The sequence below is a fragment of the Papio anubis genome, chromosome 1 (genome assembly GCF_008728515.1).
Source record: "Papio anubis isolate 15944 chromosome 1, Panubis1.0, whole genome shotgun sequence".
NCBI lineage: Eukaryota > Metazoa > Chordata > Mammalia > Primates > Cercopithecidae > Papio > Papio anubis.
Genome location: NC_044976.1, coordinates 15,639,779 through 15,658,707, shown reverse-complemented (window position 1 = coordinate 15,658,707; position 18,929 = coordinate 15,639,779). Strand labels below are relative to the sequence as shown.

Genomic DNA, 18,929 nt, shown 5'->3' with positions numbered 1-18,929 from the left:
TTTGTAATATTAAATTTTGTGGTAGGCACATTGAAAAGAATAAAAAGAAGCCAGGCACGGTGACACATGCCTATGATCCTAGCACTTTGAGAGGCCAAGGCAAAATGACTGCTTGAGGTCAGGAGTTTGAGACCAGCCTGGGGAACATAGTGAGACCTTGTCTCTACAAAAAAATTTTAAAACTTAGCTGGGCGTGGTGGTGCACGTCTGCAGTCTCAGCTACGAGGGTGGCTGAGGCAGGAGAATTGTTTGATCCCAGGAGGTCGAGACTGTAGGGAGCCAAGATTGCGCCACTACAGTCCAGCCTAGGTGACAGAGTGAGACCCAGTTTCTTTTTTTTTTTTTTTTTTTTTTGGGGCCGGGGCTCGCCCTTTTGCCCCCGCTGGAGTGCAGTGGCCGGATCTCAGCTCACTGCAAGCTCCGCCTCCCGGGTTCACGCCATTCTCCTGCCTCAGCCTCCCGAGTAGCTGGGACTACAGGCGCCCGCCACTTCGCCCGGCTATTTTTTTGTATTTTTTAGTAGAGACGGGGTTTCACCATGTTAGCCAGGATGGTCTCGATCTCCTGACCTTGTGATCCGCCCGTCTCGGCCTCCCAAAGTGCTGGGATTACAGGCTTGAGCCACTGTGCTCGGCCGAGACCCAGTTTCAAAAAAAAAAAGAAAGAATCATTTCTATTGGTTGGTGCATCACTCCCAGGATCATTGGTTTCATTTTTATAGACACTGGATCAGAAAATTAATCTTCCAAGTACAGGTGGAGCTTTCTGTAGCCAAGTTGAATAGAATTACACTTCTGAGGCTGGGCGCAGTGGCTTACGCCTGTAATCCCAGCACTTTGGGAGGCCAAGGCGGATAAGTCACGAGGTCAGAGGTTCGAGACCAGCTTGGTCAACATGGTGAAACCCTGTCTCTACTAAAAATACAAAATTAGCTGGGCGGGGTGGACGCCTGTAATCCCAGCTACTTGGGAGGCTGAGGCAGGAGATTGCTTGAACCTGGGAGGCAGAGGTTGCAGTGAGCCGAGATCGCACCACTGCACTCTAGCCCAGGTGACAGTGCGAGACTCTGCCTCCAAAAAAAAAAAAAAAAAGAAAAAGAAAAAGAAAAAAAGAAAGAATTATACTTTTGAGGCTGTGCACAGTGGCTCACCCCTATAATCCCACAACTTTGGGAGGCTGAGGTGGGAGGACCACTCGAGACCAGCCTGGGCAACAGAGAGAGACCTTGTCTCTACAAAACATTAAAAAAGAAAAAAAAATTAGCCAGGTGTAGCTGCCCATGCCTGTGGTCTCAGCTACTTGGGAGGCTGAAGCGAGAGGATCGCTTGAGCAAGAAAGGTAGAGGCTGCAGTGAGCTGGGATCATACCATCACCCTCCAGCCTGGGTGCTGGAGGAGCAAGATTCTATCTCAAAAAAAAAAAAAGGGAAGGAAATAAGGAAAGAATCACACGTTACCCCTGGAAGAGAACTTAAGCGTAGCTGAATCTAACTTGCAATATGATTTTGCTGAAGACGAGGTTAAAGAGTGATGGCAGGCTGGCACTTGGAGCCACATTTCCAAAATTCTGGGTGTAAAATACTCAGCACAGTGCCAGACACCTGTGCCCCAAAGTATCAGGCAAATCTCGGCCATCTTCTTTCGCTTCCCCTCTCCAGGTTTTGCACCAAACCATCCTGTCCCTGGAGAAGTTGCTCAATTAAAGCGAGGTGAAATTCCAAGCGCAGTTTGAAGGAGGAAGTGTCATTTTCAGCTTGCCTGTAGGTGCACCTCGCTATGTAGCATTTGTTACATAAGTGGCAGCATGACACACCTAACTGATGAATGTCTGTTGCACACCCGATTCCAGCCAGGAGAGTCACACAGGCTTCCCCTGGGAGAACAGTGGTGTGGAATGGAGGCATGGAGTTGCAAAAATTACTTTTGTCATCTAACAAGTAGGGCCAGTTCCAGGGTGTTATACCCAAAGTGCTTTTCTACTGCAGCATAACCTCAAGAAAAACCAGTTTCAGGAGCACCACACCTAGGATCAGATGATGCAATATGATATTAGCGTCTCATTGCATCAGTGTGTCTGACGCATGTGTCTTTTAAGCTGGCAAAAAGCATTATAAAGGGGCAGGAGAAAAAAAGAAAAGACTTCCAGACTGAAATCCAAAGGTCCTGTCAGTGCTGTTCCTAATTGGCCACACAGGGTGTTTAGAGGATAAACACCCAGCCGCCCGCCTCGGCTGACAAGCATCAGCATGCCATTTCCTGAAGGGGACTTGACGGCATATTTAGGAGAAATTCTTTTCTGGTTGGTTCTACTTACGCTTTATATCAAAGCATCAAAGTTCAATCTCTAAAAAATCTTTTCAAATGCAGGTCTATTAAGAAGAGGCTTTCAAAGGGTGCTTCTATTCCGTCTTGACTTTTCTGAAAAACTCTGAAATGCACCGGTTGATTTCTCATTTCCAAAGTTCTTTTACATAAGCACTCTCAGCTCCCTTGACACGCAGACTTTTGACTTTGATCAAATACCTTAGATTTGGGCCTCTTGGTTTCTCTGTCTTCCTTTGAAGGACACTTGATACTTCCCAATGCTGTTTCTTGCACTAACAATGAATGAATGAATCACAAAAATCCTAGAACTCTATCCATTTTCAGGAAGTTGCCTAAAGAAGGAACTTCCCTGTGCAGTACGCCTAAGGAAAAAAGAAGCAGGAGAAAAAGCACTGAGAGGAGAGCAAGCGATGGTGAGATCGTAATGGAAGTGGGGTGGAGAGGTGGAGGGTGGAGACCGGTAGGAAGCAAGCAAGCCTTTTTTCACCCCTCCCAGGACACGCGAACGAGATCAAGCCTCACTGCGGTTCACTGGGGTCTATGCAGGCCCTCGCACCCCTGCCTACCTCCTCATAACCCAGCCTCTTAGCTCTTCTCACCCCAGCCCCACCAGACAGCTTCCCTCCCAGGAGGTGTCTCTCAAGATCTCGAAATGTGGAGCGTCCCGTTCACTCCACCTGGCCTGGAATACTTTTCCTGCCCCCTTTCATCGGGTCTTATTCATCCTCTAAGTTGTTCAGCATAACTTTCCACCTTCCCTGGCCCTGGACTAGGATAAATCCCCTCGCCATAATGTTGCTACACAGGCATCACTTTGTAAAGCTTATCACTCTTGTAATTGCTCGTTTACTGATCTGTCTTTCCGTTAGGCTGTGCGTTCCACTAGGGTGCAAACCTTGTTCCCTGGCTCTGCAGCCCCGCGCACTGTGGGTCTTGCATGTACCGGGGGCTTAGTAAATATTTGTCAAAAATGAAAAATTTCCCCTCAAAACCAGCTTCCAGTGCCTCCACGGCCCTCAAATTAATTATGAATTAATTCACGAATACAGCAAACCTTTATGTCATTCTTCCGTGTCACAGCACCTTGCTACATACTGAGGACACATCCATAGGCAAATAAAACTCAGCTTCTCTCTGCACAGGAAAAATTATTCAAATTGTATTCATCTTTCATTCCAATCACTCAATTAGGGCACGTCCCTTGTTGGCTGCTGCGTGAGCGAAGTAACTATCTTCCAGCGAGTGTCCTCAGGTGACCTGTCTAGACGTGCCCAGGAAAAACAATCCAGCATCCTCCTAAGCCGCAAAGAAGTCCCTGACGCGCAGGCCGCACTGCGTGGAAGGCCCGAGGCGCGCTCGCGGGCCCGCGAAAGGCGCAGGAGCGGCGGAGTCCGCCGGCCGGCAGGCGTGGCGCGCGCGCCCCCGGGCCCCGCGCCTCCCGCCCGCCGCGACGCTCGCTTGCCGCGCGGCCGCACATGTGTTTCTGTTTTGTGTTGTAGCATTTGTTCTGGAAGCTCGTATTTACATTTTAAGTGTATCTGGTGAGTGGGCTGGAGCCCTTGTCTGGGCCGGAAAAAAAAAAAAAGCCCTCCGATCCATCTTTTAGTTGCTTCTCTTCCTTTTTTCTCTCCGGTTTCTCATCACTCCAACCAGGTAGGGTCTGAAAATCGGCAGTGATCAGTTTGTGGGGTCTGGGAAAGTTTTTTTTTTTTCCTTTTTTTAAAGAGAAAAGGTTAAAAAAAAAAAACCTGGGGGGGGGGGGGGCTGGGTGATTGAAGCAATAAAAAGAGGAAGGAAGGCGGATCCACGTGGTTTAATCGGAGACAGACAGAGATCCCATTGTTCAAAATCAATAAAAAAAAAAAAAAAAAAAAAGCAGACAGGGGAGAGCGCAGGGACGCCGGGGAGCTGGTGGCGGCCCTGGGCACTTTGCATTCGGACCGGAGACCGGCCGGACCGCGCGGCCAGCAAGGGGGCTGGGAGAGAGTTGGGCACCATTAAAGTTTTTATTTTTCGTGTCTGTGCGAGCAGGTGTTTGGGGCTGGGGTCCGGCTTTCTTCGGGCTCTTCCCCCGTCGCCCGGGGCAGTCTGCCTGAGGGATTCGGCCAACTAGAGCCCGAGGTCGGAACCCCTGAGCTGGGGCCGAACGGGGGTCCAGGGCTGACACGGGGTGGGGGAAGAGTGTTGCATTAAATGCGATGAGTGGGTTTCGGGGGGAGGCTGCGGAGACAAAAGCAGCAGGTGGGGTAGCCGGGGAACAGGGACTCCCTTACCCCCAAGGTGCCAAGGGGGAATCCTGGAAGTGTCCCGAAGCCTTCTTTAATGAAAATCTAGGGGACTGGAGGCTGCTTTTACTTTCCCTTTACTTTTGGGGGAGCGAGGTTGCAACTGCGATGCTTTGTGGGCAAACCTAACTTAAGGATAGGCCGGGGGTCTCCATTCTCCCTCCAGCGGGTTGCCTCTGGGGCTCCCGGCTGCCCTGCGGGATTCCCCGAAGGAGCCGCGCCGGGGCCAGGGAGGGGCGCGATTTCCTCTCCCAACTCGCCCCCTCTCCGCCCACCCTGCGGCCGCCACTTTGGGGAGGGCAGGGGAGGAAGTGGAGGCCGGGTGGCTCGTCTCCGCTCCCCTCCCCCCGCGCAGTTTATAACCCGTCCATTGTGCGCCGCTGCCCCGTGTCTCCCTCCAGCCGCGACCATGCCCAGGAAGAAGGCGGCGGCGGCGGCGGCCTGGGAGGAGCCGAGCTCGGGCAACGGCACTGCCCGCGCCGGGCCCAGGAAACGCGGCGGCCCGGCGGGCAGGAAGCGCGAGCGGCCCGAGCGCTGCAGTAGCAGCAGCGGCGGCGGTAGCAGCGGCGACGAAGACGGCCTGGAGCTCGACGGGACCCCCGGCGGGGGCAAGCGCGCGGCGCGGCCGGCGGCGGCAGGCAAGGCGGGCGGTGCGGCCGTGGTCATCACCGAGCCCGAGCACACCAAGGAGCGCGTCGTGAGTGAGGGGCAGGGCGGGCGGGTGGACGCAGGGCCAGGGCCGGCGGGGGCAGCGACGCGGCACGGCGCGCGTTCTGGCCGGGGGCCGCCTCGCGTCACGCTCCCTCCCGGCGGCCGGGCCGGCACAGGCCGCGGGCTGAATCATTGCCTCCGCCTCCGCGCAACAAAAGGGCTCGGGCCGGGGCGCGCGGCCCGCGGCCTACCCGACCCCGGGCACCGCGCGGGCGGTTGGCGGTTGGGGCGCGCGCCCGGGCCCGCGGCGGGGGAGGGGCGGCCGAAGCCCGCGCGAGGGGGTCATGGCCCCGCCCCCACGGCTCCCTCTGCGCCCCTCCCCCCCGCCCCGGGAAAGGGGACCTCGGTAAGTTCGCCCGGCCTGGAAGAGGGGGCGGCCAGCCAGCGCCACACGTCCGTGGCCGGCGGTGGGCCCGGGCGCCGCGGGGAGGGGGCGGCCGGCGCTCTGCGGGGAGCGGCCGTTTGCACCGGGGCTTTGAGGTTCCCGCCGCCTCGGCTCCGGCGCCCGGGGGAGGCGGGGCCTGACGGCCGCCGCGCATGCCCTGTGCGGCCCTGCGCCGGCTCGCGCGCCGGGATGGCGGGGGCGGCGGGCGCCGGGGCGGGGTGCAAGGGCGCATGCTCCGCAGAGCCCTCCCCCGAGGTCGGGGAAGACCCCCGGCTGAGCGGTGCTGAGGCTTTTGTTTGCCGCCGGTGGTCCGAAGCTGCAGGATGCTGGGGCTGGGCTCTGTTGTAGCCCCCCAGTGAAGAAGCATCTCCAAGGGTCTTGGGCGGGCTTCTGTTTTCTCAAATTTTAATTAAGGTCGTGGCTGACTCAACGTTCCCGAAAAAGCCTGCAGAGCCGGAGATCTGAACCTGGCATCTGCCGCCACATCATCCCCCCCCCCCCCACCAGAACTTTCTGCAAGTTTGGTGTGGTGTGGGACATGTTTTTCAGAAGAGGGTCTAAGTTTTCACCAGATTCTCAGATAACCCCCAGAGAGTAAGAACGTCCACCTGGGGTTTAGAGCCTGACACCCGGTGAGGTTTTTTTCCTTCCATGAGGGCCCATCTCCTAAGAGTGTTTAAGGGTTAACAGCAGAGTGCTTTCCTCCAGAGAAGCGCAGGCAGTGTCTAATAACACATTTTCTACGTCCGCCCTATAGATAGGGAAACTGGGGCACAGAATTTGAAGGCTTTGTCCAGAGTCATGGATGGAACTGGATCTCCAAATGCTGTAACCCCTGATGTCCCTGCAAATTGCACATGGGAATATGCTTTGTAAAACTGCCCTCTGGGTGAAAGGGTTAACATGTTAGGCAGTGGAGGAGAGCCCGTCAAAAGCTGTCAAAAGGTCCTGCCCAGGGTCTTGGATCAGGCTAGACTTAGACAATGGCCAAAGTATTGAGAAATTGGAACACAGGAACTGTTTTCCTTTGATATCTAATCTGCTGTGCCAGACTGCAGACATTTGCCCTCCCAACACAGTATGTTAGGACAAAACTAAAAAGAAAGGCCAGGTGAGCTTCCGCCTCTCCTGTATCCTATTTTGAGTGAGTTTCCAAAAGCAAGATTGTGTTTGGACATCCAAGACTCCAGTTGTCAGCTGTACAGCTCCAGGCTGTTGGAGCGCTGAGTTTTGCCATCAGAGTAAAAGATCCCCCCCATGCTCAGGTTGACCCAAGAAGGTAGTGGCAGGGAGTGTGTGAATGACACTGGCTCTCCCTGGCCCACCTCTGCCTCCAGCTGTGCTGCTTGAAGCTGGTTTGTCAATGGAAATGGCACATTTGCTCGTCTTTTTTTTTTTTTTTTGAGGCAGAGTCTCCCTCTACGGCCCAGGCTGGAATGCAGTGACACAATCTCAGCTCACTGCAACCTCCGCCTCTCAGGTTCAAGTGGTTTTTGTGTGCTGATCAGCCTCTCGAGTAGCTGGGATTACAAGTGTGCACCACCACACCCGAATAATTTTTGTACTTTTTGTAGAGACTGGGTTTTACCACGTTGGCCAGGCTGTTTGGAACTCCTGGCCTCAAGTGATCTGCCTGCCTCAGCCTCCTCCCAAAGCGCTGGGATGGCAGGCGTGAGCCCTTTGTTGGGCTGCATGTTTGTAAGTCTTAATGTGAGTAAACAGCAGTCCGTTGCAGCTTTCAAGTTCCTGTTTATACACATAAATACGTTATTATTTCACATATGTGTATAAGCAGGACTCTAAAAGCTACATCTTCCCTTCTCCATCCACTTAAAAACCAAGAGGGCCCATGATGCCCATCCTTTGGGCTGTCGGTGCTATTCTAGAATCAGAGCACCTGGGAGGCTGAGGGTTCGACAAATGATGCCCCTTTATGCCTCATGGAAAGTACACATCTTGCATTTAAGTTTTGCTTTTGTTTTTTTGAGCTGGAATTTAGCTCTTGTTGCCCAGGTTGGAGTGCAATGTCGTGAGCTCACTGCAGTCTCCACCTCCTGGGTTCAAGCAGTTCTCCTGTCTCAGCCTCCCGAGTAGCTGGGATTACAGACGCCCACCACCACACCTGGCTAATTTTTTGTATTTTTAGTAGAGACGGGGTTTCACCATGTTGGCCAGGCTGGTGTCGAACTCCCGACCTCAGGTGGTCCACCCACCTCGGCCTCCCAAAGTGCCCCACATTTAAGTTTTGTTAGCATCCACTGAGTCTGGTTCATGGTCAGGGCTGGGTCCGTGCAGCCCCATTGCCTTTCCATAGGCCTAGGGTGGCCCTCTGCCCCTTGTCCTGCGTTGGCCTCCTGCCCAGTCTCCCTGGCCCCAGGTTTCTGGTCTCTGTCTCTCTGTTGAGCAGTCCTAGGGACTCTGCTACCACAGGCAGACAGCAGTCCTTGATGCAGAAAGAACCTTTTTTACTGAGTATTTTGCACGCCTTCCCCCTGCACAGGGTTGCTAGGAGGAGGTCTGTGTGAAAGCAGCCGCCCAGGAAACATCCAAAACCATATTGTCTTCAGTGACTCCAAAGCTGCAGGTGACCCCAAAGCTGCTTGTAGAAGATGAGCCAAATACTTACATTGTTGAGGGGCAGAGTTGCCTTGAGTAAAATATGTGCATTTTATAGAACATTCTTATGGCAGACGCATTGTCATTGCCTAAGTGTTAAGAAGAAACTCACATTTTTGTTTTTTCTTCTGCTCTCTCACCACGCAACAACCCACACAAGACTTCTTCCCACCCCTGCCACCCCCAGACGGAGCCTTGCTCTGTCTCCCAGGCTGGAGTACAGTGGTGCAATCTCAGCTCACTGCAGCCTCCACCTCCTGGGTTCAAGCAATTCTCCTGCCTCAGCCTCCCGAGTAGCTGGGATGACAGGCACCTGCCACTGCGCTTGGGTGATTTTTATATTTTTAGTAGAGACGGGATTTCACCGTGTTGACCAGACTGATCTTGAACTCCTGACCTCGTGATTCGCCTGCCTCGGCCTCCCAAAGTGCTGGGGTTACAGGCGTGAGCCACCACGCCCGGCCTCCCAATGCAAGACTTATATGACCAGACATAAAGGGAGGTCTCCCCCTACTATCAAGCAAGTAATCAGTTCTGTAGCACACACCGGCAGGGTGTCCTCCAGCTTATCTGTGACACTATCCACCTGGAGGTAAATTTCCTCAGCTTGAGGGCTCAGTCCCCAAAACTGTCCCTTCACCCCAGACAGCAGTGGCAAGTCCAGGCCCTGGTAGCTTCTGACCAACCAGCCTCTAGTTGGGGTTCCCATTACCCCCTCTTTGGGGTCGATTAATTTATTGAAATGGCTCACAGAACTCAGGGAAACACCAGTTTATTATAAAGGATATTACAAAGGCTATGAATAAAGAGACCTGTAAGGCTAGATGTGGGGGAAGAGGCACTGTGCTTCCGTGCCCTCTGCAGGCCACCTACCTGGTACATGTTCAGCTCTCCACAAGCTCTGTGACCTGGTCCTTACAGGTTTTAATGGAGGCTTCATTATGTAGGCATGGTAGATTAAGCCATTTGATCATCACTTTAACCTTCAGTCCCCTCCCTTCCTCCTGAGGTTGGAGGGTGGGGCTGAAAGTCCCTAGGCTCCCACTGCCTAGGGGCTGCCATTGTCAGTCATTAGCATACAAAAGACTTTGCTTTGGAGATTCCAAGGATTTGGGAAATTAATGCCAGGAACTCCAAATATTTATGGCGCAGTGTCACACTAGGGTAGATTCAGTCCTAATTCTTTGTGAACTTCATAATCTCCTAAAGCAAGTAAAGGCAGCAGCCTTGGCCAAATCCTAGAAAACAGGTGAGTGTCGCAAACTGCCCAGATCTTTGTAGTTTTTCCAGTCTTGAGTTGCCAAGGTTTTGTGGACCCTGAGACAGATGTGTTGAATCTGAAAGGACCAAATAAATAAAACTGAAAGCCGAGCTGGAAGTCTGTTTCAGTTGATGGCCCTCAGGTAATTGGTCGGATGCCGGCATGGTTCCCAGGGGTCTTACCTCCCCGGGAGCAGCGGTCTTCTAAATGGACCTGTGTTAAAAGGTTGACTCATGCACCTTGCATTTGGATCATAATTCAAAAATTGCTTTAGACTAGAAATCCCATTTTGTTGATTGAAGAAGCTCAGTGCCTTTTCTGTCCGTGGCCATGTGTCTCTGCCCAGGTTATGTGACCAGGTTGCTAGAGGCAGCCAGGTGAAATGACATGAAAATCACTCGTCTTGTTGGGGACACTATTTGCCAGGCTGTCTGCTGTGTGACCTTCATACACAAGCAGTGTAGCAGACACTGAGTTCAACCAAAAAACATCTGTAGGCCCATCAGGGAAGGCTGAATTCAGCCTGGGAGGGAACATTGAACTTCAGACACCCACACACCCACTGGCACCACCACCCCCCACCCCCGGCCCCCGGCCCAGGGAGCCCCCGAGTACGGGAGTCTCTCTCACGATTGGATGTTTCCAGTCTCTGACAAAGAGGAGCACCCCTTAAGTGAGAAGGGGTGCTGGGAGTTCTCTGTTACTCAATTTAAATGTTAATTCCACGTAAGACAGAGGAAAGAAGTTATAGAGAATAAAAGAAAGCAGCTTAGGGCAAACAGTTGTGTAAATAATAATGAAATACAGTAATCTCCATCTAATGTGTGAGGAAATAGGGTCCATCACGTAAAAACTTGACTAACAGTTAATGTCCTTCATAGGAATCTGGCCACTGTCACTGGAGTAGACTCAGTTTACCAGGGTTTTTCACACACACGTGTGTGTGTGTGTGTGTGTGTGTGTGTATTTTTGTTATTTGAGATGGAGTCTCGCTCTGTCGCCCAGGCTGGAGTGCAGTAGCGCAATGTAGTGTCACTGCAAGCCCCGCCCCCTGAGTTCACGCCATTCTCTTGCCTCAGCCTTAGCCTCCCGAGTAGCTGGGACTACAGGCTAGACCCACCACACCCGGCCCACAAATATATTTTTATTGACGTGGTTGAGTTTGCGTATAAATGCTTAGCTAGCCTGATGGGTCTGTCTTCATGAGCCCTTGAGCAAATGTCCAGGTCACCCAGGAAACTCCCTCCTGAAGGCCAAGGCCACTGCGATTAAGCTCTGGCTGTCTGAACTTGCCTTGAACCATGCCCTCTGGCCTGATGGAGCTGAGGGTTCTGGTGTGGCCTCAGCGCTGTGAAGTTTTGCTGCAGTGATTGTATCTCAGTGTTGGGTGGTTTGACTTCAGTGGTGCGTGCTGAGCACAGGTGCACATGAACCTCCGCCTGCCTGGTCCACAGTTGCTGGCATTCTAGGGCTCTTTTCCAGGCTGCTCTCTGGCCTGGGAGCTTGGTCTCCAGTGCCTTAGCGCCATTCCTGGGTCTCTACTGCCCCCTCCATGCCAACTTGGTAGGCTTGGGCAGAGGACTCAGGCCCCTCCTTCCACAGGGACTTTGACAGAACCCATTGACTGTAGACCTGTAGCATATTCCAGCCAGGCCTGCTAGTTAAACAAAGAAGGCGAGATAATCAGGGGAAACTAGGCTCCAATTCAAGTAACCTGAGTTGTGGGTGCTGCAGGGGCTGGGCCACCCTCTGATTAAGGTCATTTTCTAAATAATTTAAATGTGGCAAAGTTGTTCTCCCTTTCCGTGGTGTTTCACTTCCCTCCCCACCGCCTGTTTTTCTTTTTTTGAGACGGAGTTTCGTTCTTGTTGCCCAGGAGTGCAATGGCGTGATCTTGGCTCGCTGCAACCTCTGCCTCCTGGGTTCAAGCGATTCTCTTGCCTCAGCCTCCAAAGTAGCTGGGATTACAGACAGCCAGCTAATTTTTTGTATATTTAGTAGAGACAGGGTTTCACCATATTGGCCAGGCTGGTCTCGAACTCCTGACCGCAGGTGATCCAACTACCTTGGCCTCCCAAAGTGCTGGCATGACGGACGTGAGCCACCGCGGCTGGCCTCACTTTCCCTTTTCGTGACGACTGTAGGATGCATTCCTGTAGACTGACCATCTTTCTCCTGTTACATAATGTGGTGGGGTGGGCAAGCGTGATGGAACCTATATTTTGGTGGACACCCTAATCAGGTTTGGGTTGTGTAAAGGTTCCTATGAAATGGAATTCATCTGCGTGAAGATACGTAATCTTTTTTTTTTTTTGAGATGGAATCTCGCTCTGTCGCCCAGGCTGGAGGGCAGTGGCGTGATCTCAGCTCACTGCAAGCTCCGCCTCTGGGGTTCAGGCCATTCTCCTGCCTCAGCCTCCCGAATAGCTGGGGCTATAGGGGCCTGCCACCACGTCCAGCTAATTTTTTGTAATTTTAGTAGAGACAGGGTTTCACCGTGTTAACCAGGATGGTCTCGATCTCCTGACCTCGTGATCTGCCTGCCTCAGCCTCCCAAAGTGCTGAGATTACAGGCATGAGCCACCGCACCTGGCGAAGATGTGTAATCTTAGAAATGCATGAGCCGTACTGCCAAAGCATACTGGTGGGGTGATAACACTGTAGAGGTTAGAATGATTGGGCCTTTTTCTTTCTTTCTTTTTTTTTTTTGAGACAGGACTGGCTTTGTCACCACGGTTGGACTTGAACTCCTGACCTCAGGTGATCTGCCTGCTTCGGCCTCCCAAAGTGCTGGGATGACAGGTGTGAGCCACCATGCCTGGCCCACAAATACATTTTTATTGGCGTGGTTGGGTACTTTTATCGGCATTATTTTATTGGCGTTTTATCGGCACTTTGGGAGGCCAAGGTGGGTGGATCACCTGCGGTCAGGAGTTGGAGACCAGCCTGGCCAACATGGTGAAACCCTGTCTCTACTAAAAATACAAAAAATTAGTTGGGTGTCTGTAATCCCAGCTACTTGGGAGGCTGAGGCAGGAGAATCGCTTGAACCTGGGAGGCAGAGATTGCAGCGAGCCAAGATCACGCCATTGCACTCCAGCCTGAGCAGCAACACTGGGAGTGCAGTGGAACAATCTCGGCTCACTGCAACCTCCACCTCCCGGGTTCAAGTGATTCTTCTGCCTCAGCCTCCTGTAGCTGGGACTACAGGCGCACACCACCATGCCTGGCTAATTTTTTTGTGTTTTTAGTAGAGACGGGGTTTCACCATATTGGCCAGGCTGATCTTGAACTCCTGACCTTGTGATTTGCCTGCCTCGACCTCCCAAAGTGCTGGTGAGCCACTGTGCCTGGCCCTTTTTTTTTTTTTTTTTTGAGACAGAGCCTGGCTTTGTCACCCAGGCTGGAGAGCGGTGATGTGATTCTGGCTCACTGCAGTCTCCAGCTCCTCAGCTCAAGCAGTCCTCCCACCTGAGCCTCCCAAGTAACCGGGACCACAGGCTCATTTTTGTATTTTCTTTAGAGACAAGGTTTCGCCTTGTTGCCCAGGCTGGTCTGTAAGCTCAAGCAATCTGCCCACCTCGGCCTTCCAAAGTGCTGGGATTACAGGCGTGAGCCATTGTGCCTGGCCAGCCTTTTTTCCTGAAGCCTTCCAAGAACAATTCTGTAAACGGAAGGAAATCCCTTTCCTTTTCACATCCAGGAAAGATAATGTGTAAGAGCAGAAAGTGATAGTAATGAATGCTGCCCTTGCCAGTGTGGACTGAGTGGGGAGTTCAGAATTGAGTTTTCCACTAACAGCCTACTTGAAAAAGCATATTTTGACATTTAAGGAAGCAAAGTGCGGAGAATATTATGAGTGCCACCCAGAATTGAACAATGGCCTTTTTAAATGGCGTAGATTTTCGTTGACAGTATGAGAGTTGGTGGCCCTGATGACTTTATGTGTTGAGAGACTAAGGATGAACATTGGAGTATGCTGCTGCTGTGACAGCTTGTTCCTCGAGAAGCCCAGCCTCTGGGAGGTCCTGTTTCACTCACCATTGGCCCCCGGGCTCATGGAGAGCGGCTGAGGGTGCCATCAAAGGCCGCCTGCATCAGACCCCCGCATACTCACCAAAGCTGTGTTCTGCCTGGTCTCCCTTCAGTGGAGAAACCGAACCTTGTTCTCTACTTTCTTCCTGAGTCCCCATGGAAAGGTTCTCGGCAGAGTGGGCAGCAGAAGTGATGTGGGGCTCCTAAGGTTTGAGGTCCCGGACTGTGCTTACCATGTGAAATGGAGACTTGGCCCTAGGACGAGCCAGATGTAATGCCCCTGAGTGGCCGGCAGGCTTCCTGCAAATACCTCTGTACCTCAGTTTGCGAAGGAGGCATGTATTTGGGTTATTTCTTTTGGTGTTTTGCAAAAGCTATTTTAAAGGGAAAGTCAAAGGATAAAAATGAGCCTGAGCTTAGCAAGTGAGCGGCTGGGGGCAGTTTTGGGGTTGCCCGCATTGCCACTTGCCGATGAGGGAGGGGAGTGCGGGGAGACTCTGTTGGTGTGGAGGTCACAGGTGACATAAGGGCTAACAGGTAAGTGATTTTCTTTCGTTTTGTGCTGTCGTTGGACGGCCTTGGGAAGCTAGGTGCAGACTTACACGCTAATTCTTTTTTCCTTTCTCTGTCTCTGCAGAAACTTGAAGGGTCAAAGTGCAAAGGGCAGCTTTTGATTTTTGGGGCAACCAACTGGGACTTGATTGGTCGAAAAGAAGTGCCTAAACAGCAAGGTATGAGAATGGTGTCTTTAAACCCATTGAATGCCTCTTAAGTGCTAGGTTCTGTTGACCACCTGCCTGGTAGGTATTCCCTTCATTTACACATGCATGTGCAGAGAGGCCAAGTGACTTGCCTGAGACCACACAGCCACTGCAGTGGTAGAGCTGGATTTGAACCCTGATCTTAGTCTTTTAAAGGCACGGTTTTGCAGTGACTCACTAATTCCGTTAAGATTAATCAGGAAAATATAAGTAGTATCCTGAAATATGAACACTGCCACCTTTTCCATCTTCCCTCTCACGTCACTTGTTTTCATTAGAATGAAGAGACTGGCTCTGTGAGATGGTGTCAGAATGTCCTAGACATTTGTCAAATGTCAGATGTCAAAATGTCAGACATTGCAGAAGAGTCCATGTTTCTTTGCAAGCTGCCAAGTTGTTGTAGGAACTGGTTTGACGGAACAGTCTGGAGCGGGGGAAAGCAGAGAGGTCCTTAAGAAGAAATGTTTTGTCCTGTTACCTTTGGAAAACTGGTGTCTTACCTTAAGGGAAATGGCCCATCTGGCACGTGGCCAACTTTTATGGCTTCTTGATTTCATCTGGAAAGACTCCCAAAGTGCTTTCCAGCATTGCTTTGCCCCATGAACAAATATTTGCATGCTGGTACGTCTTGGCACCTTGAAACAGGGGCATTGGAAATCACCTTGTTCCATGAAAATAGCTTATGAATCAGCAGCACCTGGGGGCTAGCTGAGTTAGAAATGGGTTTAAGTTGCAGGTAGCAGCAACATCTTGTTTGGAAAATGTCCAGCTTTCAGGCTCAAGCCAGGAGGGGGCCATGTCCACACGGTGGCTGGTGTCCCAGAGAAGCGCCTCCTGGTCTGCAGTGACGTAAGCCCAGGTGCTGATGGTGCCTTGCTGCCAGTCCTGTGCCCGTATTGCGTCATTTTTCAAAGCTGTTCTTCAACTGAGCAGCCACTTGACACTGAAGATACAGAAGCCCAGAGAAGGGCAGTAAATACCAAAGGAAGCGAGTGGCAGGGCCAGGGTTGGAGTCCCACCCTCTAGTTAACTCTGTTGCCTCCTGTACATGTATGTTGCTGTAGATCTGGTGAAAACCAGCACCCTGGATGTCTTGTTTTTTGCAAGATAGCACAGCAATCCACACATAGCTCTGTGATTAGGACCAGACCCCAGGGATCTGGAGGCCATGGGAATTGACTTCTCAGTGTGACCGCAGGGCCTGGGACTGCTGCAGGGCATTTAATTTGACTTGCTCCCCCGCCTGGTCCCTCCAGTCCCTCCAGCCCTTCCTTGGGAGGCCAGAAGAAACCCAAGCCTGCTCCTCAGGAGCTGATGGCATCCTGGGCACTGCAGGGAAAGATGCTTTGGTAAGTCCAGGAGCATCTGACCACCTGAGACTCCCCTTGGCCAATCTAGGTCAAGTGTGGCACCACACCCTTGCCTGGCATCCCCTGGCCTCCTGTGCCGTGGCACAGGGTCGTGATGATACTCGTCAGTCATGCCGTCATTTTGTCTTCATGACAAGGAGACCTTAGGTTTCTCTTTTTCCCTTCTAAGTTTTGTATTAATACAGTTCCTGAATCTTAATTTAGGTGCCACCTCCTTGGGTTTTTCTTAAGTTTTAATATAGACCATGAGGCTTTTATTTTTGGTTTGCTCTTTCCCCAGGATATTGTTGATGTTCTTTTTCCTCCTTTCAGGGGAGGTGTCTGCAGGTGTGCTGCCTCAGGTGCCAGGTGGGATAGGCTGGCCCCTGCCCCCTGCGACCAGGAGTCTTGCCCACTTGCCCCTGCACCTGAATGAGGGAGCATGTGGCGCCCTCTGCTGGGAGCGGAGGGTGGGGCACAAACGAACTTCACAGATACTTTCCAGGGAGCCAGGCGCTTGATAGAGACATTGTAGCCTTTTGATCATTCCTACATTGGATCAGTCTTACACACTGGATTCGGCAGTGGCTAGCATTTCAGGATAATCACCACAGTCCCGGAAATATTCTTGAGCATCTCAATTTCAAAAATTAAGATTGCTGGGCATGGTGGCTCATGCCCGTAATCCCAGCACTTTGGAAGACTGAGTCGAGTGGATCACTTGAGGTCAGGAGTTAAAGCCAGTCTGGCCAACATGGTGAAACCCTCTCTACTAAATGTACAAAAATTAGCTGGGTGTGATGGCACACACCTGTAATCCCAGTTACTCGGGAGGCTGAGGCAGGAGAATCGATTGAACCTGGGAGGCGGAGGTTGCAGTGAACTGAGATCACGCCACTGCACTCCAGCCTGGGCAACAGAGTGAGACTCCGTCTCAAAAAAATAAAAAAAAATTACTTAAAAAAATTAAGTAAAACATTGGCCCTGTCCCATCCACTAATAGGGTGTGAAGTGGGGTTTGTGAGGAAGGCGCTGTTTCTTTTCTCTCCCATTGAGCGCTCACTGCGTGCCAGGCATTTGTGAGGGTCTAGGCTGGAGGGAGCCTACAGCTTTGGCCCTGGGTGCCTTCTCATGGAGTGGGAGGGCCGGGGAGCTCAGGAAGAGAGCTGTGGTGGGCTGAGCAGGGCTGAGCAGGGCTGGGGCAGGGGAGCCCTGAGGGAAGGAGATTTCTCAGTGGACGTTGCCCTGGAGGGCTTCCCCAAGGAGGGGAACTGGTGCTTGACTTGAGCTTTGAGGAGTAAGTCGGAGGTGGGAAGGACATTCTAGGGGAAGTGAATATATGGGTGGAGGTGGGGAGTCATGAAGTGGCTGCCACTCTGGACGGGTGAGAAAGGAGGGGGAGGTGGGAGGGATGCTGTGTGAGCAGTGCCCCTCCGCGAGGGGCCTGATGGACCTGCTGGGAACACTGGAAGACAGGACACTTGGGTCACTCCTCAGAAAGAGCCTTCTGGCCCAGGGCGGAGGCCGGAGGTGGAGGGCAGGAGAGCCTGGGAAAGGAGAGGCGGGGCGGCAGCAGGGAGCGAGGACGAGGGGCGGGTGACTGTCGGGGCGAGCGGGGTTTCCTGGGTCAGCTTCTTCCTCAGCTGACGGCTGTGGAAAGCCAGCACTCCTGCCTCCTGGACAGGCCTCGCACCAGGTCCCAGGCACTTGCGAGTGGGCGTGCTCAATGGCAGAGCACGTGGGGCTGAGGCCTGTGAGAGGTGGGACCCATAGAAGGGGCTGGGGCCGAATGGGTGTAAAGGTGGCAGGTGACGCCAGGCCTGTGCCAGCTCCTGGGCATTGTTTTTTGGGCCTTCAGAGGCATCACAGAGATTAGAAGTGCAAACCCAATCCTTGTGCAGCCTCCCAACAGCCACGTCAGGGCGGCACCCAAGGAACACCTGTGTCTGGTAACCTCGGGAAGTGGCTTCTTGGTGGCTAGTGACATTTTGGAGGTCACCCCACCCACCCCCAGGTGTCTGATCTGCATTCTCATTCTCTCTGCAGCTGCTTACCGCAATCTTGGTCAGAATTTGTGGGGGCCCCATAGGTATGGGTGCCTGGCGGGGGTCCGGGTACGGACAGTGGTCTCGGGCTCCTGTGCTGCACACAGCCTCCTCATCACCACGGAAGGGAAGCTGTGGAGCTGGGGTGAGTACCGCGTGGGGGCTGGGCACTGGGGACCACTGTCACCAGCTGTCCCCACACAGCATTTTCTTCTGTTTGCCTGGAAAAGAGACTCGCATCTTAGAAGGCTGGGTTCCTTCGTTCACAGCCCACGTCTTTTTTCCTGATTCCCAGCTCGTCTCTTGTCTACACGCTACATGCAGATCCCCTTCCTCCCCCTGACATTTTTTGCCCGTACGCAGCCCCTACTTCGATTCCTTGTGTTTAAGCAATATTTTCTTGAATCTTCTGCCCGGAGCTTGATCTTTCTGATACTGAGGTATGTGCATGTGTTAGGCAGGCTGTCCTTCCAGCAGACAGTTTCCTTCCTCTTTGAGGCATGATATGACATGAGACCTCTGTTCCTGCCACTTGAAATGCCACTGGCTTTTATACCTGCCACCTTATGTCATAGGATGCTGCGTCCCTGCCGCCTTGCCCTCGTGTCTGAGATCTGCGCAAGTCTGTTCTGCAGGCTTGGTCGCTCACTGTCCGTGTTGTCTGCTTCTTAGGATATTTCCCCAGATACCTCAGTTTCCTTTTTTGAAGTTGTTTGCCTTTCCCTTCTGTTTTTCCTCACCTGGGCACTCGGGATGGGTTCCAGTTCTTCCGTTAGCCTCTGTCCACGGCACTGTCCTCTGCAGCTGGCCAGCCCATTGCTGCCTGTGTCCTCTTCCAGATCATTCCAGCCTCTTCCAGATCATTCCAGCCTCTTCCAGATCATTCCAGCCATAGGGTGTGGGCTAAGGCTCATTTTATCCCCAGCCCTTTTGGTGGCTCCTGGCCTCTGCCTCCAGCGGGGTATGTTGGCGTTTGTCCCCACCCTTTGTTGCTGGTCCTCTGGCTAGCTTTTAGTACATATGTGACTGCATTTTTATTTTGGGCTGTTTGAACTGTTTTTTTGTGATTTCATGAGCTGCTGTACCAAAGTCCAAATATATTAACATCTGTTGTCTTCCCTGCACACGGCTAATTTTGTAATTTCTGTTGAAAAAAG

At 52.4% G+C, this 18,929-nt stretch overlaps 1 protein-coding gene across 3 annotated transcripts in view; it reads left to right on the top strand.

The window, feature by feature from the left end:
- Positions 1-3,770: 3,770 nt before the first annotated feature.
- RCC2 (regulator of chromosome condensation 2) overlaps positions 3,771-18,929 on the top strand; it is a 32,976-nt gene continuing 17,817 nt past the window's right edge. The window contains exons 1-4 of one of the 3 annotated variants that reach the window (XM_003891208.5): positions 3,771-3,977; positions 5,011-5,306; positions 14,255-14,348; positions 17,774-17,917. In XM_003891208.5, the coding sequence (XP_003891257.1) occupies positions 5,019-5,306; positions 14,255-14,348; positions 17,774-17,917 (526 nt within the window). In that variant the 5' untranslated portion in view covers positions 3,771-3,977; positions 5,011-5,018. Of the gene's footprint in view, positions 3,978-4,899; positions 5,307-14,254; positions 14,349-17,773; positions 17,918-18,929 lie in introns of those variants that run through there. The other 2 variants (XM_021936642.2, XM_021936639.2) reach the window with 2 other exon arrangements.